The sequence below is a fragment of the Panthera leo genome, chromosome C1, assembly GCF_018350215.1.
Source record: "Panthera leo isolate Ple1 chromosome C1, P.leo_Ple1_pat1.1, whole genome shotgun sequence".
NCBI classification, from domain to species: Eukaryota; Metazoa; Chordata; class Mammalia; order Carnivora; family Felidae; genus Panthera; species Panthera leo.
The window spans coordinates 157,793,864-157,816,752 of record NC_056686.1 but is presented as its reverse complement, the minus strand read 5'-3'; the positions used below and the strand labels follow the sequence as shown (position 1 = coordinate 157,816,752).

At 34.8% G+C, this 22,889-nt stretch overlaps 1 protein-coding gene across 4 annotated transcripts in view; it reads right to left on the bottom strand.

Moving 5' to 3' along the window:
* The window catches only part of UBR3 (ubiquitin protein ligase E3 component n-recognin 3), a 235,953-nt gene that overhangs the window by 178,442 nt on the left and 34,622 nt on the right, over window positions 1-22,889 (bottom strand). For 3 of the 4 annotated variants that reach the window (XM_042949066.1, XM_042949067.1, XM_042949069.1), the window contains exons 2-5: window positions 21,372-21,511; window positions 18,457-18,615; window positions 12,211-12,354; window positions 11,622-11,671 (exon numbers count right to left, since the gene is read on the bottom strand). In XM_042949066.1, the coding sequence (XP_042805000.1) occupies window positions 11,622-11,671; window positions 12,211-12,354; window positions 18,457-18,615; window positions 21,372-21,511 (493 nt within the window). Of the gene's footprint in view, window positions 1-11,621; window positions 11,672-12,210; window positions 12,355-18,456; window positions 18,616-20,858; window positions 20,930-21,371; window positions 21,512-22,889 lie in introns of those variants that run through there. The other variant, XM_042949068.1, reaches the window with a different exon arrangement.

Genomic DNA, 22,889 nt, shown 5'->3' with positions numbered 1-22,889 from the left:
TGCTGGGTGGGGGGATGGACTAAATGGGAGAGGGGCATTAAGAAGGACACTTGTTAGGATGAGCACTGGGTGTTATATACAAATGATGAATCACTAAATTCCATCCCGAAATCACTATTACACTAACTTGGATTTAAGTTAAAAACAAAAAAATAAAAGATCTGAAACTATAGAACACTTATGAAAGAGATTAAAGAGCACACAAAGAATGGAAAAGCATTCCATGCTCATGGGTTGGAAGAACAAACATTGTTAAAATGTTTATACTACTACCTAAAGCAACCTACGCATTTAATGCAATCCCTATAAAAATACCATCAGCATTTTTCACAGAGCTAGAACAACCAACCCTAAAATTTGTATGGAAGCACAAAAGACCCTGAATAGCCAAAGCTATTCTGAAAAAGAAAAACAAAATAGGAGGTTTCATGATTCCAGATATCAAGCTATATCAGAAAGCTGTGGGCATCAAGACAGTATGGCATTGGCACAAAAACAGACACACAGATCAATGGAACAGAATAGAAACCCAGAAATGGACCCACAGCTATATGGTCAACTAATCATCAATAAAGCAGGAAAGAATACCCAATGAAAAAGGCAGTGTCTTCAACAAATGGGGTTGGGAAAACTGGACAATGACATGCAGAAGAATGAACCTGGACCACTTACTTTCTTCCACCATACACAAAAATAAACCATCAAAATCCTAGAGGATCACACAGGCAGAAACCTCTTTGATCTCAGCCAGAGAGCAACTTCTTACTAGACATGTCACTGAAGGCAAGGGAAACAAAAGCAAACATGAACTATTGGGACTTCATCAAGATAAAAAGCTTCTGCACAGCTAAAGAAACAATCAACAAAACTAAAAGGCAGCCTAGAATGGGAGAAGATATTTGCAAATGAGTATCTGATAAAGGGTTAGTGTTTAAAATCTACAAAGAACTTATCAAACTCAACACCCAAAAAACAACACAGTTAAGAGAGAGGCAAAAGACATGAACTGACACTTTTTTAAAGATGACATCCAGATGCCTAACAGACACATGAAAAGATGCTCAACATCGCTCTTCATCAGGAAAATACAAATCAAAACCACAATGAGATACCAACCCACACCTGTCAGAATGGCTTAAACTAACAACACAGGAAACAACAGATATTAGCAAGGATGCGGAGAAAGGGGAGACCCCCTTACACTGTTGGCAGGAATGCAAACTGGTGCAAGCCACTCCAGAAAACAGCAAGGAGGTTCCTCAGAAAGTTAAAAATAGGGGTGCCTGAATGGCTCAGTCAGTTAAGCCTGTGACTTCGGCTCAGGTCATGATCTCATAGCTTGTGAGTCCAAGCCCCACATTGGGCTCTGTGCAGACAGTTCAGAGCCTGGAACTTACTTCAGATTCTGTGTCTCCATCTCTCTCTGCCCCTCCCCTGCTCACGCTCTGTTTTTCTGTCTTAAAAAAATAATAATAAATAAAATAAAGTAAAATAAAATAAAATAAAATAAAATAAACATTAAAAAAATAACTTAAAAAAATTTTTTTAAGTTAAAAATAGAACTACCCCAGGATCCAGCAATCATACTATTAGGTATTTACCCAAAGGATACAAAAATACAGATTTAAAGGGGTACATGCACCCCAATGTTAATAGCAGCATTAACAACAGTAGCCAAACTATGAAAAGAGCCCAAATGCCCATCAACTGATGAATGGATAAAGAAGATGTGGTGTATAAATACAATGGAATATTACTCAGCCATCAAAAAGAATGAAATCTTGTCATTTGCAACAACGTGGATGGAGCCAGAATGTATTAGGCAAAACAAATCAAAGAAAGACAAATATCATATGATTTCACTCATACGTGGAATTTAAGAAACAAAACAGATGAGGGAGAGGGGGAGAAAGGGAGAGAGAGGGAAACAAACCATAAGAGACTCTTTATAGAGAACAAATGGAGAGTTGATGTTGGGAGGTGGGTGGGGGGATGGGCTAAATGGGTCACAGGTATTAAGGAGGGCACCTGTCATGTTGAGCACTGGGTGTTATATGTAAGTGATGAATCACTAAGTTCTACTCCTGAAACCAATACTGCACTGAAAGTTAAAATTTAAATTTAAAAAAAAGAATATACATGGCTAAAAGGAATATTTAACATAGCAGGTTATAAAACTAAAATCCAAAGATCCTGAGGGGCTAGAACAATAAAATGAAATAAAGATTTAAGTAAGCCACTACAATCAGATTGTTTACTTTAAATCAATTCTACAAATGCAAAGCAGAGAGGAAACTCTAACTTGTCAGCTTTAAGTGTTGGGGAGTGAGAGGGTCAATCCTAAGCATTTTATTTTTCACCACTGGGCTCCTGTGAACAGTCTAGCACAGCTGCTAGAAGGCTAACAAAAAAAAACTTGAGACCTTAACAAACAGTATGCTGATTGAAAGATAGCCCATGATTGTATACTGAATTAGATCACAGATTTAAAAGGGAGTGAATAGGTTAAAAAAAAAAAAAAGGTATGTACAGCAGAGAATATTAAATAACTAAAGCTAAATATTTAAAGAGGCATCTTATGGAAGTAAAAACAAACATCTTTCTACAGGAAAAAATAAGAAATGTGTGAAAATTATAGAATTTTGGCACAGTATTGAGAAGAACTTCCTAATAATTAGAGCTATCAAACAAAAGAACAAGTTGCCTCAGAACTAGGTAAACTACCTATCACTCGAAGTGTTTATGAAAAGGCTTACCAACTATCAGGAATGTTGTAAAATCAATTCCTGCACTGGAAAAGAAATACAATAGACATTTCTAAGGCCTTCCCAACCAAAAGTTTCTATGATTCCCTACCCCACTCTTACACCTCCAAAACTAAAAATAATTTTTTCCCTTACCTATTAATTTATGAAAAGCAACTCTGACTTTCAATTTCAATAATCCTGTTTTTGCTACAGTTTGACAAATTAGTTTTTTAACTGTTCATTTGGATTCTGTCTTGAATAAAGGCAAGAGTATTGAGAACATATTTACATAGTAACTTATTTTGCTGGGTGATTATTTCTCAATTATATAAGAGTAAGAAGAAAAAAGGACTAGAAGTAAAAAAACAAATCAATGGTTATCTCTGGATGGTACAGCTGAAGGTAAATGTTTTCTTTTTTTATACTTTTTTCTATATTTCAATTTTTCATATTTTTACAGTTTCACAGAGGGAAAAGTGTCCTAAATGTTTTCATTTGTATGAACAGCTAAGTACGTCAATGCCACAGAAATAAATGATCTGGTCACTGCACACAGATAAATGGACACTGCTATGGTAATGGCCACAGTGAATATAATCTTTCCTTACAAAGTTATCTTCCTCTAAAAGATACTATTTTCTCTGATAAATTCTCTAATTAGACCCATGTACATATATTACAGAGATAATTCTTTTGAACTGAATTATCTGATGGTTATAAATAAATGTAAACAAAAAATACAAATATAAATTTTAAAATACTCTGTAAAGTTAAATGTGCTTATTTTCTTTTCAGTGCCATACAACACAAACAACATTTTCTACTCCTATTTCATATGAGCTATACAAAAAAAGAATAAGTATTAGTAAGTAGCATGAAGAATGTCATGTGTATAAATAGCACTGCTGAGTACATAATGTTCTGCTACTCTAGGGACAGCGGGGACAAATATCTGACACAACCTGTATGAATAATATACTTTAAGTAGACTGCAATATATACCCTCATTCAAATAAAACTTTACAAATAGAAATCTTGCTGCTGTTATAGTTCCAAATCTGTTTCTTCATTTTTAAAACAAAGTGGTTAAGAGTACCTTACCTCTAGAGTCTCTCCAATTCTAAATTCTTAAAACATTTTTAGTTGTTATAATCACTTTTCTATAGTAGTAATTAAAACATCACTGCTCTCTTCTCATCCTGTCTTTTCATACCATTTGTTAAGTTACAAGAATGAAATCATGAAAAGAGTTTGCTCAATAATCTCATGGGCCTGCAGGGTAAGAGTGTAGAAACTCCAATCCTTAAATAATATCCAGGTCTTCATTAAATTTCAAATATAAATACTAAAAGCAAATATACCATTTGTGCCTATGGTTGGAAAAAAAATGTAATATAGCTTTAAAAGCCTTAATGAAATTTTGAAATGGCACAAATAGGTATTTGTTCAAGAAAATGTATATCTAGGTACTCTTCTATCATACTCTATCTTATCCCTTCATCAACTTTCTCCTTTACAGAGTTAAAAAAAGAGTTCACAAAGGTAAATATAATTTTTTTTTAATTTATTTGTGAAGTTACTTGACATACAGTGTAGTCTTGACTTGAGGAGTAGATTCCTGTGATTCATCACTTACATACAACACCAAGTGCTCATCCCAACAAGTGCCCTCCTCAATGCCCATCACCCATTTTCCCCTCTCCACCACTCCCCATCAACCCTCAGTTTGTTCTCTGTATTTAAGAGTCTCTCTGGGAATGCAAGCTGGTGCAGCCACTCTGGAAAACAGTATGGAGGTTCCTCAAAAAACTAAAAACTGAACTACCCTACGAACCAGCAATTGCACTACTAGGCATTTACCCAAGGGATACAGGTGTGCTGTTTCAAAGGGACACATGCACCCCCATGTTTATAGCAGCACTATCAACAATAGCCAAAGTATGGAAAGAGCCCAAATGTCCATCAATGGATGAATGGATAAAGAAGATGTGGTATATATATACAATGGAGTATTACTCGGCAATCAAAAAGAATGAAACCTTGCCATTTGCAACTACGTGGATGGAACTAGAGGATATGATGCGAAGTGAAATTAGAGAAAGACAAAAATCATATGACTTCACTCATATGAGGACTTTAAGAGACAAAACAGATGAACATAAGGGAAGGGAAACAAAAATAATATAAAAACAGGGAGGGGGACAAAGCGTAAGAGACTCATAAATATGGAGAACAAACTGAGGGTTACGGGAGGGGTTGTGGAAGGGGGCATGGGCTAAATGGGTAAGGGGCACTAGGGAATCTACTCCTGAAATCATTGTTGCACTATATGCTAATTTGGATATAAATTTTAAAAAATAAAAAATAAAACAAGTTAATAAAAAATAAATAAAAAAATTTTTTTTTAAGTCTCTTATGGTCTGCCTCTCTGTAACTTATTTTTTCCTCCCCTTCCCCTATGGTCATCTGTTAAGTTTCTCAAATTCCACATATGAGTGAAATCACATGATACCTGTCTTTCTCTGACTGACTTCTTTCACTTAGCATAATACCCTCCAGTTTCATCCACATTGCTGCAAATGGCAAGATTTCATTCTTTTTCATCACCTTTTAAAAAAATATCTTATAATCGTAAATATAAGCTTTCATTTTCTTGATGTACCACAGTAACTATTACACTTAAGGAAAACTCCTACAAAAGTCATTTCTGATTGCAGTGATGTTTCATTATCATGCGATAGTTTTTCCAACCAAAAAAAAAAAAAAAAAAGACTGAATAGATGGAAAAATCTATAATTAATTGTTGGTTTGTTAGTCATTATTTTGGATATCAAGAGAATCCAGGGAAAACAATGGCGGACATCACATCTTGGTTATGGAAGTTTTAAACATGTGTTTACAAATTCTTTGATATCCTCCCTGTAAAGGTGAGATCTATGTTCCCTCCCACTGACTCTGGGCCCATCTTCACAACTCGCAACTAATAAAATGTAGCTGGAAAGGACACTATGTAACTTACAAAGCTAGCTCAGAAAAGGCTGTACAGATTCTGCTCCCCAGCTGCTCAATCTGGGAGAAGCCAGTAACTATGTAACAACGTGAGACCCCATGCTAGAGAAGCCACAGGTAGTCACTCCAATGAAAAGCCAGCTGAGTTCCCTGGGGACAGTCAGCAATCAACTCCTAGGCCTGTCAGTGACCACCTTAAATCTCTACCACAGCTGAGCTTTAGATGACTACAGTTGCAATGCAGTTAGTTGTTGGCTGCAATAACTAACTAGAATTGCATGAGGTAACCCAAGTGAGAAATGCCAAACTATACAGTTCCCAATTTCCCGAGTCATAAAATTGTAAGGAAAAAGAAAAAGAGCAGTTTCAAGCCACAAAGTTTAGGAGAAATCTGCTGCACAGTAATAGTAATTAATCAGCGGTTTATCCGCTTTATAGAAAGAACTCTAAACCAACTAGACAGAAGGCCTAGAGTCCATTTCCAACTCTACTAACTAGAGCTGAAATTCACTAGCTTGAGTGAACCTGTCATTTCCATGGAATTCAGCTTCTTCATTGATAAGAAAGTTAGGCAAAATGCACTTTAAGGTTTCTTTTAGCTCTAGCATTAGTAATTTTTATAACCACCAAATTGCCCCTTCCTAATTCTCATTTTTGTTTTTGTTGTACTATATGACTTTTCTATTTTTTTGTTTGTTTGAGACAGAATTCATGTGAGCGGAGGAGAGGCACAGAGAAGAGGAAAGAGAGACTCTTAAGTAGGCTCCATGCTATCAGCGCAGAACCCAATGTGGGGCTCGATCTCACAAACCATGAGATCATGTCCTGAGCCAAGATCAACTTGGATGCTTAACTGACTGAGACACCCAAGAGCCCCTGATTTTTCTGTTTCCAGCTCAAGATTTGAAAATGTGTTCAGAACCAAAAAGCAAAGACCTTGTGGTATACAAATCAATAAAAATAAGTGTTTTTATATAAAAAATTGTGATTATAATCTTAAAATAGGAAATTTCTTTACTTTATCACTAAAACTCTTCTACAATTAGTCCTAAGTAATGATCTTATTTTTACACTTTTCTACATTTTTCATTTTAAGTATGCGTGATTTTTATAATCAGAAAAATATAATTTATTAAAATTTAAGATATGCATATCCTGTGACTTAACAATTCCACCTTAGAAAACTATTTGAACATCTGCATAAAAAGAAATGTAAGTACTGCACCTTGTAAGAAAAAACTGCAAATTAAAGAAATGATTGGACAAACTGTAGTTCATTCATATTCCAGATTACTGTACAGCAAATGGAAAGAACAGTACTGACAAAGATGGATCTACACAATACATTTTGCAGTAAATAAAAGAAGGCCATAAAATAGCACAACACCTTTTATTTACACACATGCACACACACATTTCTGTAAACATATGGTTATTTAACTCCATGGAAAAAGGTCTGTCAAGGACATCCAAACTATTAACTGTAGTTACCCAAAGAAGAGCTGGTGCTAGTGAGGATAGAGAAAGGACTTTTACTCTATCTGAACTGCATGGAAAACAACTACAATGTATTTGTGCATTATTTAGGTAATATCTCAATTAAATTTTTAAAAATAAACTTCATTTGTCCATTTGCAGCTACGTAGCTGGAACTAGAGGGTATTATGCTAAGTGCATTTAGTCAGTCAGAGAAAGGCAAATATCATATGACTTCACTGATAAAAGGACTTTAAGATACAAAACAGATGAACATAAGGTAAGGGAAGCAAAAATAATATAAAAACAGGGAGAGGGACAAAACATAAAAGACTCTTATAGAGAACAGAGGTGTGCTGGAGGGGTTAGGGGAGGAGTGGATGGGCTAAATGGGTAAGGGGCTTATGGAATCTATTCCAGAAATCATTGTTGAACCATGTGCTAACTAACTTAAATGTAAATTATAAAAAATAAATAAATAAATAAACCATTAGGGGTTAGAGAAAGGTATCTTGGTGAATGGCACTCAGTTATATAAATATAAACTAAGCTCTAAATTGAATATTTGGTATATGGAGTAAATTTGCCAAAGAAAATTTGACAGGTAATGTGAAAAAAATAAAATGTGTTTAATAAATAAATATAAAAATAAAAATAAACTTCATTCTTTTAAAACATGCTTTAGCAAACTATTTCCTCCGGAACGATAAATAGAAATGTATATAATATGACCCACAACAGCTCAAAAATTCATATATTTGAACCACTTCTCACATGAAGTACTCAGACAAAAACATGTATCAAGAGTCTACTCTATGCCTAATCCATGATAGGTACTTTATACGTTATCCCATTTAATCCTAACATAATCACCTTCATTTCTCCAAGAGAAAATGGATGTTCAGAAGTTAAATAACCTGGCAAAAGCAGAGCAAGATTATGAAAGAAAATTCAAACTAAGGTCTTCCTAACTCTAAAGCCCAAGGTTCTCTTAGAGAAAAACTAAAGTAGATAGCCCTTCAATGCACTTCCAGCTAAACAACTCACTTGAAACTCTTTAAGTTTGCAAATGCCCAAATTACCCCATTTTTATGAAAATATAATAAACACATATATTTAGAAAATATATAAACTAAAAAAAAATGTAAATTACAAAAAGTACTTTTAAAGAGATTAAAATTTTAATTATAAAATGTGATTTAAAGGTGAAAAAGTCAGGGGCGCCTGGGTGGCTCAGTCGGTTGAGCGTCCGACTTCAGCTCAGGTCACGATCTCACGGTTCGTGGGTTCGAGCCCCGCGTCAGGCTCTGGGCTGATGGCTCAGAGCCTGGAGCCTGCTTCCGATTCTGTGTCTCCCTCTCTCTCTGCCCCTCCCCCATTCATGCTCTGTCTCTCTCTGTCTCAAAAATAAATAAACAGGGTGCCTGGGTGGCGCAGTCGGTTAAGCGTCCGACTTCAGCCAGGTCACGATCTCGCGGTCCGTGAGTTCGAGCCCCGCGTCGGGCTCTGGGCTGATGGCTCAGAGCCTGGAGCCTGTTTCCGATTCTGTGTCTCCCTCTTTCTGCCCCTCCCCCGTTCATGCTCTGTCTGTCTCTCTCTGTCCCAAAAATAAATAAAAAACGTTGGAAAAAAAAAATTTAAAAATAAATAAATAAATAAAAAATAAATAAATAAATAAATAAACATTAAAAAAATAATAATAAAAAAATAAAAAAAATAAAGGTGAAAAAGTCTAAAGTACTTTTAACTACATAAGTTAAATATGTATCACATGCTCTAACAGTAATTCTTCTCAGATACTCTCAAAAAATGATGTATTTTGAGGATAGAAGAAATGAAGTATTTTGAAGCTGTCACCATCAAGATGTTTTTAATATGATACTCACACTGACACACAATCATAATCAAGGAACAAAATATTATATATTATTGTAATAAAACCATATCACACACAAAAAGTTGCTGAAACAAAGAATCCAAAAGGAAAGAACAGAGGAACAGAAGATGTAAGGACAGACTAGAAGCAATGGTAATGAACAAAGAAAAGCCATATTTCAAATCCTCTGATACCCCCACAAAAATTACTTCTCTCTCCACCCCCACCCCCCCCCCCACACACACACATACACAAAAGGATTTCCTTCTAGCACCCTACCATAAAATACAGTGTTATTGTAATGCAGTTATATACAATTAAAATCTCCCCTGGCAGTTTAAAAAGGCAATCTGGAGAGTTTAGGCCAAGACAAAATGACTGTTACTACTTTCCTTAGACAGAGGAAAAGGATCTATGTTGAAGATCAGTTTTCTACATGCCCAGAAATCAAATTCAATTCATGGAAGTAAAGCAGAATTATTAGCATGGCTGTTAAATGCATAACGCTAGGTATGCTAAAATAATATGAAAATTTTATCCCATCATATAACATAAGTATAGGTTTTTATTGTTCTAAATCACATAAAACGTTTAGATTATCTTTAAAAGTGTTCTGTAACATCACTAAACCATTTCATTATGGAACTATTTTCTAAAGTTTCTACTGACAATAGATACAAGGCTCCTTTCCTATCTGGCTGGCTTTAAACCAAAAATGTCCATGCACCCATTCATATTCAACTCCTAGTATTCCCAGATCTTGCCTTTTTAGAGGCCATTTTGCCTCCCCATAAAATGCCCTTATGGAAAGAAGAATAAGTCATTTGAAACCACGTCTATTATCCAATCTCTTCCTTCTTTGACATAAGAACAATTAGTATTCCTACCTCCATCACTCCCCTCCACTAGCTTCGAAATGGAATTATTATTATTTTGGTTGGAATAATGAATAATGTTTATATGTACTTTTGAGAATCTATTTTAAATACAAGTTTTCCAATTCATCATTATAGCAATGTTCTTTGTAACTTATCTTTAAAGTTAAAAAAAAACAAAAGTTTTAGCTAACCATTTGCACTATTTTTAATGATTTTAAATTTAATTTTTTTATGATTTTATTTTAACTTATTTAACAGACACATATACAGTGTTCACAATATGCCAGGCACTAGTTTAAGTGCTTTCATATATGAACTCATTCAATCCTCATAATAACTCCTGGCAATAATACTATTATCACCTCCATTTTGCAGAAAAGGAAATTTAGCCATGGAGAAGTTAGGACACTTGCCTAAAGTCACACTACTAATTGGTACAGGAGCCAGAAACAAACCCAGGCACTCTAATTCCAGAGTCAAACTTGTAAACAGCCTATGAAATTGTCTCTCCAATTTGTTGAAAACTCTTTAAAACTGTCCAAAAAGGGACTCCATAAGATGTTGCATTTTGTGAGAGCCTTTTTAGAGGGGAAAAATACTACCAGGAAGTTCAAATTATAAGGCATTAAATCAATTACAAGACATCAATAACAGAAATCATGTTTTCAAAAAGGATATTTTTCTTAGTTCATGTGATATTTTCAAATCAAAATGGGTTTTCAAAGAAAAAGTGTATGTTTTAATATAACACAATTTTTAGGTTTTAAATTTTAATCACTGGGGCGCCTGAGTGTCTCAGTTGGTTAAGTATCTGACTTCGACTCATCTCAGGATCTCACAGCTTGTAGGTTCGAGCCTCGTGGCTCATGGGTTTGAGCACCGCATTGGGCTCTGTGCTGACAGATCAGAGCCTGAAATCAGCTTCCAGTTCTGTGTGTGTCTCTCTCTGTCCCTCCCCTGCTCATGCCCTCTCTCTCTCTCATTCTCTCTCTCTCTCTCAAAAACAAACATCAAAAAATAAATAAATTTTAATCATTAAATGTATAATTTTAGGAAAATGTGAAATTTAAATTTCATAAGCATCAAAACTGTACACAAATATTTGTATATTTGATCACTTAAATGTTCTAAAGGATTTATCAGACATATTTAATAAACACTACTATTTGGCTAATAAGTACTATAAAAGTTGAAATTTCAAACTGACAGCCCATTTCCCTGCTTTTTAAAATAAGATATAACATATAAGGTATAACTTGTTATGAAATTGGAAAAGCAGTTACATTTTATTTTTTTAAGCAGTTACATTTTATACTCTTTTAATACACTGTTCTAGACTAAGCTAAATTTCTTAAAACAATTTCATTGTATATAGGATAATTTGGGTCAACATGGGGATATCTTCCTAGGAGAAATCGCTATCTCTTTCTATCTCCCACTTTTGAACTGTGAAGAAAGAAATGAATTATAAACCAGAAGTAAAAAGCTAGTAACTTTGCAATCTTGGCTAAATTATTTCACTCTAGGCTTCAGTGTCCTCGTCTACAAAATGAGAAATTTAAACTAGATAACATCCACAAATCTATACAGTTCTAAAACTTGTATTTGCAAAAAGTTTTAAATTTTAAATGTCACCTCATCTGAAGAATCTAGTTGTCCCAAAGTTCCTGTTGCACCCGCAAAACCTTTGGAAAGGAAAAAAAAAAAAATTTCCTTCATAGCTGTTACGTATTGCCTTACTTTAAAATTATTCTGAGACATAAAAAAAAGCTAAGTTTTGTTACATTAAGACAACTCATTCTGACAGTTATCTTGGGAGAGTTCAACATTTATCTTTAATAAATTTGGGCCTAATATAGGTTTATACTTCAAAGGAAATCTGTAGTGAAAATCCAGATTTAATCATCACAAATAATGTTTCAGAAGGATCTCTTTCTTTTTATATCATGGTTTACTAAAATATTAAGATACTAAAGTTTTGGGCTACTCTTAAATAGCAACTGCTACCTTCTTCATGAGCTAAAAACAGGACCTTAAATAAACTTAACCAAATTCCATTTAAGAAATGTATTCTCTTCTTTGGCCAATCTATTCTTTCTTGCTTCTACATGTTTACCACCAAGGAATGACACATTACTTAAATTTCTCCAACAACAAGTCAAGTGTGAGGGTCTTTCTGTTTTAACACAGAAAAGTCACCACTGTTCAAATTAAACAGACAAACCTTGCACTGCCAGAGTGCTAGTGCCAGCTGATGGTTCCTGTAGACCGTATACAAGTTTATCCTCGGGATAGGTAAGTCCAGAGCTCTTCAGAGCTATAAGGTACTTTTCATGACTTTTCTTTGCACAAGCATTTTCTCCAAGACCTAATATTTAAAATCAGAAAAAAAATTCCATTCAAAATATAAGTAAAGCGATCTCAGTAACTAATATATATATAAAAGAGCTGAATATTCTAATGGCAGGAGAACCCTAGAATGAATAATATAAAACAGCTTCAGGCAAAATTGCACAGCATGTTTATAACAAATAATAAAATCTACTAGGTAACAAATGTAAAATATGCCAGAGATTATAAGCAAGGCACAAGAGGTACACAGATTAATAAGGGTATAATTCCTGCCTTCAAGGAACCTGAAAACTCATGGCAGAGAAAGGCAGATAATCCGGTAAATGACAATTTAGTGTATTAGACTTCACCATTTGGTTTGACAATCTGTGCTCTCACAGTACTGTGCAGCTAGACTTAACCCAAAGCAAAATACTTAGGAAAGGCTTCCTGGATAAAATAATACCCGGGTGGAATGTTCAAGCATTATAACTGAGATTACTCTTAATTTGTTTTATCAAACTTTTTCCATCACATTTTCTATCACAAGAATTAAAAGTATAATTTCTATAGAAGTATCAGTTAAAATTAATTTATTCCAAGTAATACTGAAAACCTTAAGTTCTAGAATTACATAATCCTGGAACTTTCACTTTAGCATTGCGGCTTATTAATTATTGCCAATTTTTGTTTTGTTTTTTAATATATTTATGGAGCATGGAATAACAGTAAAAGAAAAACATGTATTTTGAGAGTTCTTTAAAAAGAAAAAGAAAAAGAAAAAGAAAAAGAAAAAGAAAAAGAAAAAGAGAAGAGAAGAGAAGAGAAGAGAAGAGAAGAGAAGAGAAGAGAAGAGAAAAGAAAAAAAGATTGGGGCACCTGGGTGGCTCAGTCGGTTAAGCGTCCGACTTTGGCTCAGGTCATGATCTCGCGGTTTGTGAGTTCAAGCCCCGCGTCAGGCTCTGTGCTGATGGCTCAGAGCCTGGAGCCTGTTTCAGATTCTGTGTCTCCCTCTCTCTCTCTGACCCTCCCCCGTTCATGCTCTCTGTCTCAAAAGTAAATAAACGTTTAAAAAAAATTTTTTAAATAAAAAAAAAAAAGAAAAAAGAAAAAGATTATTCGCTCTCTGAAAGCCAAAATACCATGGCATTGGACACCTCTTAGGCAAATTACATATCTTAAATTAAGATCTCAATCTCTTGATTATAAAAATACATAAATGAACTTAATACTTGTTGACCTTTTCTCTATTTTCTCTCCTTGCTAGCCTGAATAATTGCAATAGAACAGTTTTGGTTTGCGTTTTTTGGTTTTTTTTTAAGATTTATTTATTTTTGAGAGAGAGAGCACGCGCGCAAGACAGGGACAGAAGATCTGAAGCGGGGTCTGTGCTGACAGCACAGAGCTCGATGTGAGGCTTGAACCCAAGTGCCCCAGAACAGTTTTGGGTTTTCTTGTTTTGTTTTAAAAAGTATTTTTAAATTTATTTTTGGGAGAGAGAGAGAGAGAGAGAGAGAGACACAAAGCATGAGCAGGGGAGGGGCAGAGAGAAAGGGAGACACAGAATCTGAAGCAGGCTGCAGTCTCTGAGCTGTCAGCACAGAGCCCAAAACAGGGCTCGAACCCATGAACCACAAGATCATGACCTGAGCCGAAGTGGGATGCTTAACCGACTGAGCCACCCATGAGCCCCTAGTTTAGTTTTTTAAATGTCTCTCTGGGCTGGTTTAAAAAAAGACAAAAAACAAAACAAACAAACAAACAAACAAAAAAAACCACTCTAGCACTTATTAAAACAGACAGGAATACATCTATCCTTCAGTTCAAGTCCAATATTAAAAACAATTACATTTAGTGTAACACAAACAATTACATTTAGTTTATAAAGAATAAAGACCTTTGGGGCACCTGGGTAGCTCGGTCAGTTAAGCATCTGATTTCGGCTCAGGTCATGATCTCAAGGCTTGTGAGTTCGAGCCCACATTGGGCTTTGTGCTGATAGCTCAGAGCCTGGTGCCTGGTTCAGACTGTCTTCTTGGTCTTTCTCTCTGCCCTTCCCCTGATCTGTCTCTCTCTCTCAAATATAAATAACATTAAAAAAATTTAAAAAAAAAAATAAAGACCTTCTAAGCGTCCTATATGAGAAATGACTACATGTCTCCTGAGTAATAAAAGCCATGTGTTTCTCTCAATCACGATGGATGAAATTTTTGTAATACTTTAAGTTTACTTATTTTTGAGAAAGGGCGTGGGCATGTGCACACATGCAAAGGGGCAGAGAGAAAATCCCAAACAGGCTCCATGCTGCCAGTGCAGAGCCCAACACAGGGCTCAAACCCACAAAACTGTGAGATCATGACCTGAGCCAAGATCATGACCTGAGCCGAGATCAAGAGTTGGACGCTTAACTGACTGAGCCATCCAGGTGTAATACTTTTTAATACTGTAATACTGTAATACTTTTTAAATAACAAAATGTATTTTACCAACCTTCACAACAAGCCTGAGAAAAATGAATGTATAATCACCATTTTTAAAAGTGAAGAAGCTGAGGCTTACAAAGATAACATAGCCAGTGAGTAAGCAAGCGGTGATAAGCAGTGAAGCTAGACTGCAAATTTTAAACTTCTTGATCAAAATTTAATGTGATTTCCATCACTAAAAATCACTCAAGCATTTCTGTTGTGTTGTTTTTTAATTTCAATAAATAATTAAAAAGGAATTGTGGAAATAAAAGACAATTACCATAAATCTTTCCTAAGGTATACATTCTTACAATGATTAAGAACAACTTGCTGCTTTCTTTCACAACAGTTGAGTTTCTGAGTAAGGTTGAAGAATAACAGACCACCAGGTATAATTTATCTCTCTCCAGCTTTATCACCAAAACTCAAATACAAGCTACCATCATCTTTACCCTAGGCTACTATAGCAGAGCTTTTCTGTTCTTGCCCCTTCCCATCTATTTTGGCAAAACAGCAAATCATCTTTTCAAAACACATATCTGATCATGTCACTCTTAAGCTTAGAATATTTCCATGCTTGGGGCGCCTGGGTGGCTCAGTTGGTTAAGTGTCCGACTTCAGCTCAGGTCATGGTCTCGCAGTTTGTGGGTTTGAGCCCCGTACTGTACTCTGCGCTGACAGAGCCTGCTTCAGATCCTCGGTCATCCTCTTTCTCTGCCCCTCCCCCACTCTTTCTCTCAAAAATAAACATTTAAAATATATATATTTCCATGAATTCCCAACACATTCAGGATATCACATACAATATCACATGGCCTATGAGAGCCATGGATCCAACCTGATGTGGTAGCCTTACTGGTGTCACTATCACCCTACCTTCATTTAATTTCAACACTAGACCTTTTTTTAGTCCTTTTTAAAAAAGTAAGCTCATTGTCATCCACAAATATTTCAACATGGAATCTAGGAGGTGTCCAGGTGTGACTGATAGTCTTTATATTTATCTTATTTGGGGTTTATTAAGCATCTTGGATCTGTAAGTCAATGTTTTACATCCAATTAGGGAAATTTTAGTCAGGATTTTTTCTAATGTTTTTTTCTGCCACATTCATACTCTCCTGTCCTCCTGGGATTCCAATTATAGGCATGTTAGATCCAATTTAGTCTAACAGGTCCCTAAGACTCTCTTGTATTTTCTCTCTGTTCTCTAGATAGAATGATCTATTAATCTGTCTTTGAATTTACTAAGTCTTTCTTCTACCCTCTCCAATCTGCTGCTAAATCTATCCAGTAAATTTTCTCAATTATTGCACTCAACACTAATTTTCAGTTCTAGAATTTCTTTTTTTGTTTATATTTCTTTGCTAAGATTCCTGATCTCTTCACTCATTAACAGCATATTTACTTTTAGTTATCTAAATAGATTTTCCTTTAATTTATTGAATGTATTGACAATAGATGCTTCAATGTCTTTATCTGCTAAATCCAACATATGGACCATTTCAAGATCAATTTCTATGGACTGCCCTATTTCTTGGTTATAGTGCACAACTTATTTTCTTGCATGTTTAGTAGTTTTTATTGTATACTGGACATTCTAAGGACATATTATAGAAGATTCTGAATTCTATTATCTTCCTTTGAAGAGTATCAATTTTAATTTAGTGGACTACTCAATTAATAGCCTGATCACAAACTCATGAAGGTTTGGTTTTAAAATTTGTAAAGGGCAGGTCTGTAGAAAGCCTAAGGTTCTCAAAAGGCCCTCTAAAGTGACAGAGCACCTGGGTGGCTCAGTAGGTTGGGCGTCCGACTTCAGTTCAGGTCATGATCTCGCGATTTGTGAGTTCGAGCCCTGTCGGCTCTGTGCTGACAGCTCAGAGCCTGGAATCTGTTTCGGTTTGTGTGTCTCCCTCTCTCTCTCAAAAACAAATAAACATTAAAAAAAAATTTTTTTTTAAGTGACAGGAATAATCTCTAAATTCTGTCTCCATTGCAGAATCTGCCAGGGTTTTAGGCTTCATTAAATCTGACCTAGGGTAGACCTTACTCGAAGGTGTCTCAGCTAGATACCTGGGGTATTAACAAGGTCTCTCCAGTCTGGTTGGGCTGAAACGCCAATGTCTCCCAAAACTGCCTAACCTCTAATGCCACTATTCTGCTTTTAACCCAATAGCAGTCACTCTATAGTGACTCTCTAGTAAGCCTGAGGCAGTCTCATACTGTACAGGTGAATCTCCGTCCTCAGCCAACCACCTTCAGGGGTCCCTCATTCATCTGCCCTAATACCTCTTGGTATTCTACCCCAAAGATTCCAGTTTCCAACTGCTTCCACTGTCCTAACCTGTGATCTCTGCCTCCTTGGCTCACTTGGACAACCACACTCTGCTTCAATGCCAGCTTGCTGTACTACAGTCAGGAAGTTATCCCCCGACAGATATTCAAAGCAATCGTGGCGTTCGTCTCATGTTTTCCTTTCTCTCAAAGGTTTATAGTCTTGTATTGCCTTTTGTACAATGCCTAATAACAGCTTCCTCACATTTTTTCTAGTTTTATGTTGTTTATGACATAAGAGCTAGCCCCGCACTCAGAAGCAGAGGATGTCCTCCACCTTGAATATAATTCCATCCCATTACCACCCAATTCCCGCTCACCCTCTAGCTAAATGACTTTCTCTCAACCATTAGGTTTTACTTTAAATATCACTTCCTCAGTGAAGCGTCCCACATTCCCCATCAGTGAAATCAAGTCTCCCTTCTATACTGTATTAATATAATTGTTAATGCCATCTCACTCACCAGTCCTTAAGCTTTATAAGGGCAGGGATAGGATTACCTGGTTTACTACTTAAATTCCCTGCTCCAAGCTCCAGTACTTACCCCCAAACCAAGTACATAGTAGGTGCTTAATAAGTATTTGTTGAAAAAGTAAACATATCAGATAAGACAACCTCTGAAGAACATATGGTTTACAATACATATGAAAATTTCACACTCTAAAGAAAAGATAAACCTCAATTTTCAAAGCATGTTTTCATAAGCCAGCAAAAATAATGCTATTTAAAATATTTGTTGTACTGGGGCACCTTGGTGGCTCATTCAATTGAGTGTCTGACTTAGCTTGGGTCATGATCTTGTGGTCAATGAGTTCGAACCCTGAGTCAGGCTCTGTGCGGACAGCTCGGAGCCTGGAGCCTGCTTTGGATTTAGTCTCCCTCTCTGCCCCTCCCCCACTCATGCTCTGTTCTTGCTGTCTCTCAAAAACGAATAAATGTTAAAAAAATTTTTTTTGAATATTTGTTGTACTATTTTATATAACAGTATATATCATGTACAAACATATTCAGCAATTCGAAGTTTTTAACTTAAACTCTACATTATTATAAAATTCTATGCAATATAACCCAAAAGTACAGAATACCAAAAATGAAGACACAGAAGTAGTTTTGTTACTGTTTACAGAAGGGGAGGTGGAGTACAATTATGAGTATGTCACACCAAAACTTTGAAGAGACCTGGGTTCTAGTGCTAACTCCAAGTTAATAACGTCCAGCTTTAGCATTCTATGGGGAAAAAAATCCACATTTTGCATTTAAGTTTGAAAATATGCAATTTCTTATGATTACAGTAACATAAATAAATTCTAACTTTCTTCTATTCTAACATTTTACTTACCAGAAGTCAGATCTTTATAGTTTTGTTGGTTTGTCAAAACCTGAGTAAGAACAGACCGCATCGCTCCTCCCATTTTAGTTAGATCTTCTAAAAAGGAAATTTGAGGTTCCAAAAGCTGAAGAACTTTGTTAAGGTCTTTTTCTGATGGTACATCGGCTGCTGTAAAAACATATAATTAACTTCCTTTAAGATATTTTGCTAAGAATAACAATATTTTATTCTTTTCAAATTATAGCAACTTGGGTAAGAGTATTTTATAATCAAAAAATATAAGAACTCAGTTTAGAAGGTAGTTATCCACCCAGAGCCCAGCCTAGGGTAGACTTGCTCAGGAATTCAATTCTCTGAGAAAAGGTAAAGGGGGAAAAGAGATGACTTCATAAGATATTAAGCATTTAATCTGGTTAAAAGGAATTCAATTTGAGGGTCCTATACTTCCAAATATATAAATGTAATCATAACATCATTTCAAAATTAGTGTTTAAGAAAAAGTAAGATCATTCTCTAAAATAAAACAAGACATTTTGAAACCAAATAATATTGAGAGTAGTGTAAGAATATTAGAACAAAATTATGTCAGCTCTAAATTTAAACCTGTGTAGCAAATAACCCATCCTCTATCATATTCTAAAAATACAAACTCATGTTAGCTGGAGGTCAAAGCAAGCAAAATGAAAAATAGCTGTTTTCATAAACATGAATGTTTTTACTAAAATAGTTTTAAGATACCAGACAAGATATGTCTAGTAGAGCTAGAGGAAGAGAGTAGAAAGTTGTACAGCAACTGAAAAAGAATATTTAGGAGGGGGAAAAAAAGTGATTCTTCAGAGAAACCGAGTCTTAAAGGAAGAAATAAATAATGAGATTTAGAGCTCAGATATAATTGGCAAAGAAGATGCATCATAAGGGAGCTAATGGGGGGCCTGTGTGTCCAGGAAAGGGGATATCAATTTCATTCAATATTTATTCAGTACCTACTACATTGATAGGCACTGAGAAGCAAAACTAAATAAAACCTAGTTTCTACCCCCCAAGGAACTCACAACCCAGCTCAAAGATGATCTGTGAATGAAATTTTAGGTAACTCTTGACTCCTGAGACCCAAAACTAAAAAACCTTACTTTCTCAGTGGATTACTAATACTGTATATTATTCATCTTCATATCCTCCCCGATGACTTAGGCAGTAACACAGCAGATATTTAATTCACATTTGCAAAGGTTCTAGATGAGCTCTGACACTGGTCTGAGGATTGTAGAGTGAAATGAGAAATGGAACTCAAGGCATCTGCCAAACAACAAGATCTCTGAGTTTCTATTACGCTGAATTAGATGATTTCAAGTCCTTTCTTTAATTTTAAACAGTGATCTCTACACAAAGCAATGTAGTAATTTTTCTGGCACAGCAAGAAGAAATGAATGCTGAGCACAAGTCGTAATACAGAAAGGAAATCTTCATGAACCTAAGTTCATGAAGTTCATCTGAAAACAAAAAAGTGCTTCTATTCATATTTGCAAAACAAATAATTATCAAATTAAATAGCAAATAAATAGCAAATAATTATCAAAGCTATGTACCTAGGTCATCTACCTTTTATAACTGCTAAAGGTAACTAAAGGAAAAAATAAACATAATGTACTTTTGTGTGAATTGCTCCCTGATCTAATGGTAAGGTTTAAAGTTCTCATAATAAATGATTTCTACCTATTACTCTTCTAAAATAGGACATTTATAATACAAAATGTAAATTCCCAAAAACTCTATTAACTAGTATATGAGAAATAGCACAAAAGGCAAGTTCAATAACCAGCTGGCCTCCAGGTCCTTCATTCCAAAGAGAGGGTAGTTTGAGGCTAAATCAAAGTAATATTTCTTCCTATATTTTAAGTAATATTTCTTTCTATATTTATATGCTCTGAGAGGGGTAGAAGTAGTTAACAAAGGATTGTAGATTTTGTTTAAAATGTAGAAATACAGTAGTATAAGTGTTTGCTCACAATGAGAATAACATGGTATTTTAGAAATGATGAAGATGCTAAATATTTCTTCACACTCCAATGATGGGGGATAAACAGAAGATTAAAACGTGTGCCATAGTTTCAAACTGGATTTAAGATTATTTATGGTAAATACATAATTTAAAACCTCTAAAAGTAATTCAAGATGTAGTCCCTTAAATGATAAAAATACAAGTATCATCAGAAAAGTAAATTACCACACTAATTGATATCTGTAACTTACAAGGTCAGACTGACGACTTTAACAGATAATATCCAAATCCAAAATATTTAGTAAAGTATGTTAATCAAGATTGTGACTAAATCTTAAAAAGCAAGAAGAATATCTACATGTTTCTTTTTTCTTTTCAATACTATCATGATGCTTACACCCATACATTCTACCTGTAAGATGGGAGTGAGCAATTTCTCTCATAAGCTGTTATATATGGAGGTGAATAAAAATATATAGACATCTACAAAAAAAAGAGAGAAAGAGAACTGGTGAAAAAGTAGTTTATCTTCTAAAAATCTAAGTTAAAGTCACACATTTCCAGGACTTCTTAATTCTGTTATAGCACAATATAATCGTAAAGTCACTTTAACCCCATAAAATGATCATTTCCTCATCCGCAAAAGGCCAACTAAGTTTGATTCAACATATCTATGATCTCAGGAACAGAAAGTTCCAAACTGTGCCTACTAAAAGGTTATAAGATTATAAGGTATCTGTTAGGTTATATAATTGATGTATATACTAAAGTATGTTTTTATTTAGTATCTGTATTTCATAGTCTTGTCATAAAACACGGTAAACAAAAAAAATGATATCTGAAAAAAATTCACTTCATTATTCATACTAAATTCTGTTAATTGGAAACTTAAAAAGACTACTAACAAAGAGTAGATTAAACATACCTGGTTCATTATAGCCTTCTCTTAAGTACTGAATAAGACAAAAAATAAATCTTGGAAGAACAAATTCAGACATCATCAGTAAGTCTTTGGGGACACAGGGAATATTTGAACTTGATTTAATTTGATGCCTTTTGCAAAACCTGTAATATGAAAAAGAAAAAAAATTAACAGTGATATCTAATCTGCCAGAAACATATTATCACTATATTTACAATATCCATAAACAGAATGCAGACCAATATGATTCTTATCAAGGTACCATGTTAAAAGACTGTAAATGAGTCTTTAAATCAAAAATGTGGCTGAGGGGGATTTCCTCCTAATAAAAGACTACACTAGCTAGGTTCCAACTAGAATATAAAAAGAAAATCTCATTACAGGGTTTAATATTTTTAACTGCAATTTATTATTTTTACATACTACTTTGTTACTTCCACTCTTTATAAACCATTAAGTAGAAACTGATCATATCCTAAGAATTTGCATTTTCTATTCCTTAATTATTTCTAATTCATTGTATTAATGAATACATAAGTGATAGAAATACTTAGTTTATTTGAAAAATTAATATAGTACACTTAAGTATATACATTCCTTCTAATCTTGTTTATACTTATTTTAAAGTATGATTGATATACTTGGACAAAAATGAAGCAAACTATTCTGTATTCACAATCCAAATGATCACAAATATGGTATTTTGTGACAACACAGAATAACCACACTAAACATATAAAATATCTAGAAACAAACTTATTAGAAAGAATGCAAAAACTATCTCACCTGAAAAGCATAAAAGATCTAAATAGAGAAAAACTACATTCTCAAATGGAAAAAATAATTTAAAAAAAAATTTTTTTAAATATTTAGTTTTGAGAGAGAAAGAGTACATGCACCCACAAGCGGGGGAGAGGTGGGGAGGGCCAGACAGAAGATCCATAGGACCCTCTATGCTGACAGCAGAGAGCCCGATGTGGGGTTCAAATTCAGGAACTGCGAGATCATGACCTGAGCTGAAGTCAACCACTTAAACCAGCACCCCTAATTTTATTTTTCTTTAAATCAGTGCCACCAAGCTTGATACCATTACAGTTAAATCACAATGGGATTAACCACTAATTCTGAAGTTTAAATGCAAGAGCAAATATATAGGAAAAAATCTGTAAAACTTGGGAGAAATATGATTAATGATAGTGATTTAAACCTTAAAACATACTACAAAGCTATTATAATTAAAAATCTGTGGTAATAATGGGCTGCCTGGGTGGCTTAGTGGGTTGAGCGTCCGACTCCAGGTCATGATCTTACGGTTGATGAGTTCGAGCCCCGCATGGGGCTCTGTGCTGACAGCTCAGAGCCTGGAGCCTGCTTTGGATTCTGTGTCTCCCTCTCTCTGCCCCTCCCCGACACATTCTCTGTCTCAAAAATAAATAAACATTTAAAAAAAAACTGTAGTAATAAAATATCATCAAAGGACCACAATGGAGTATAGAAACAGACCATGTAAACCTGTGAATT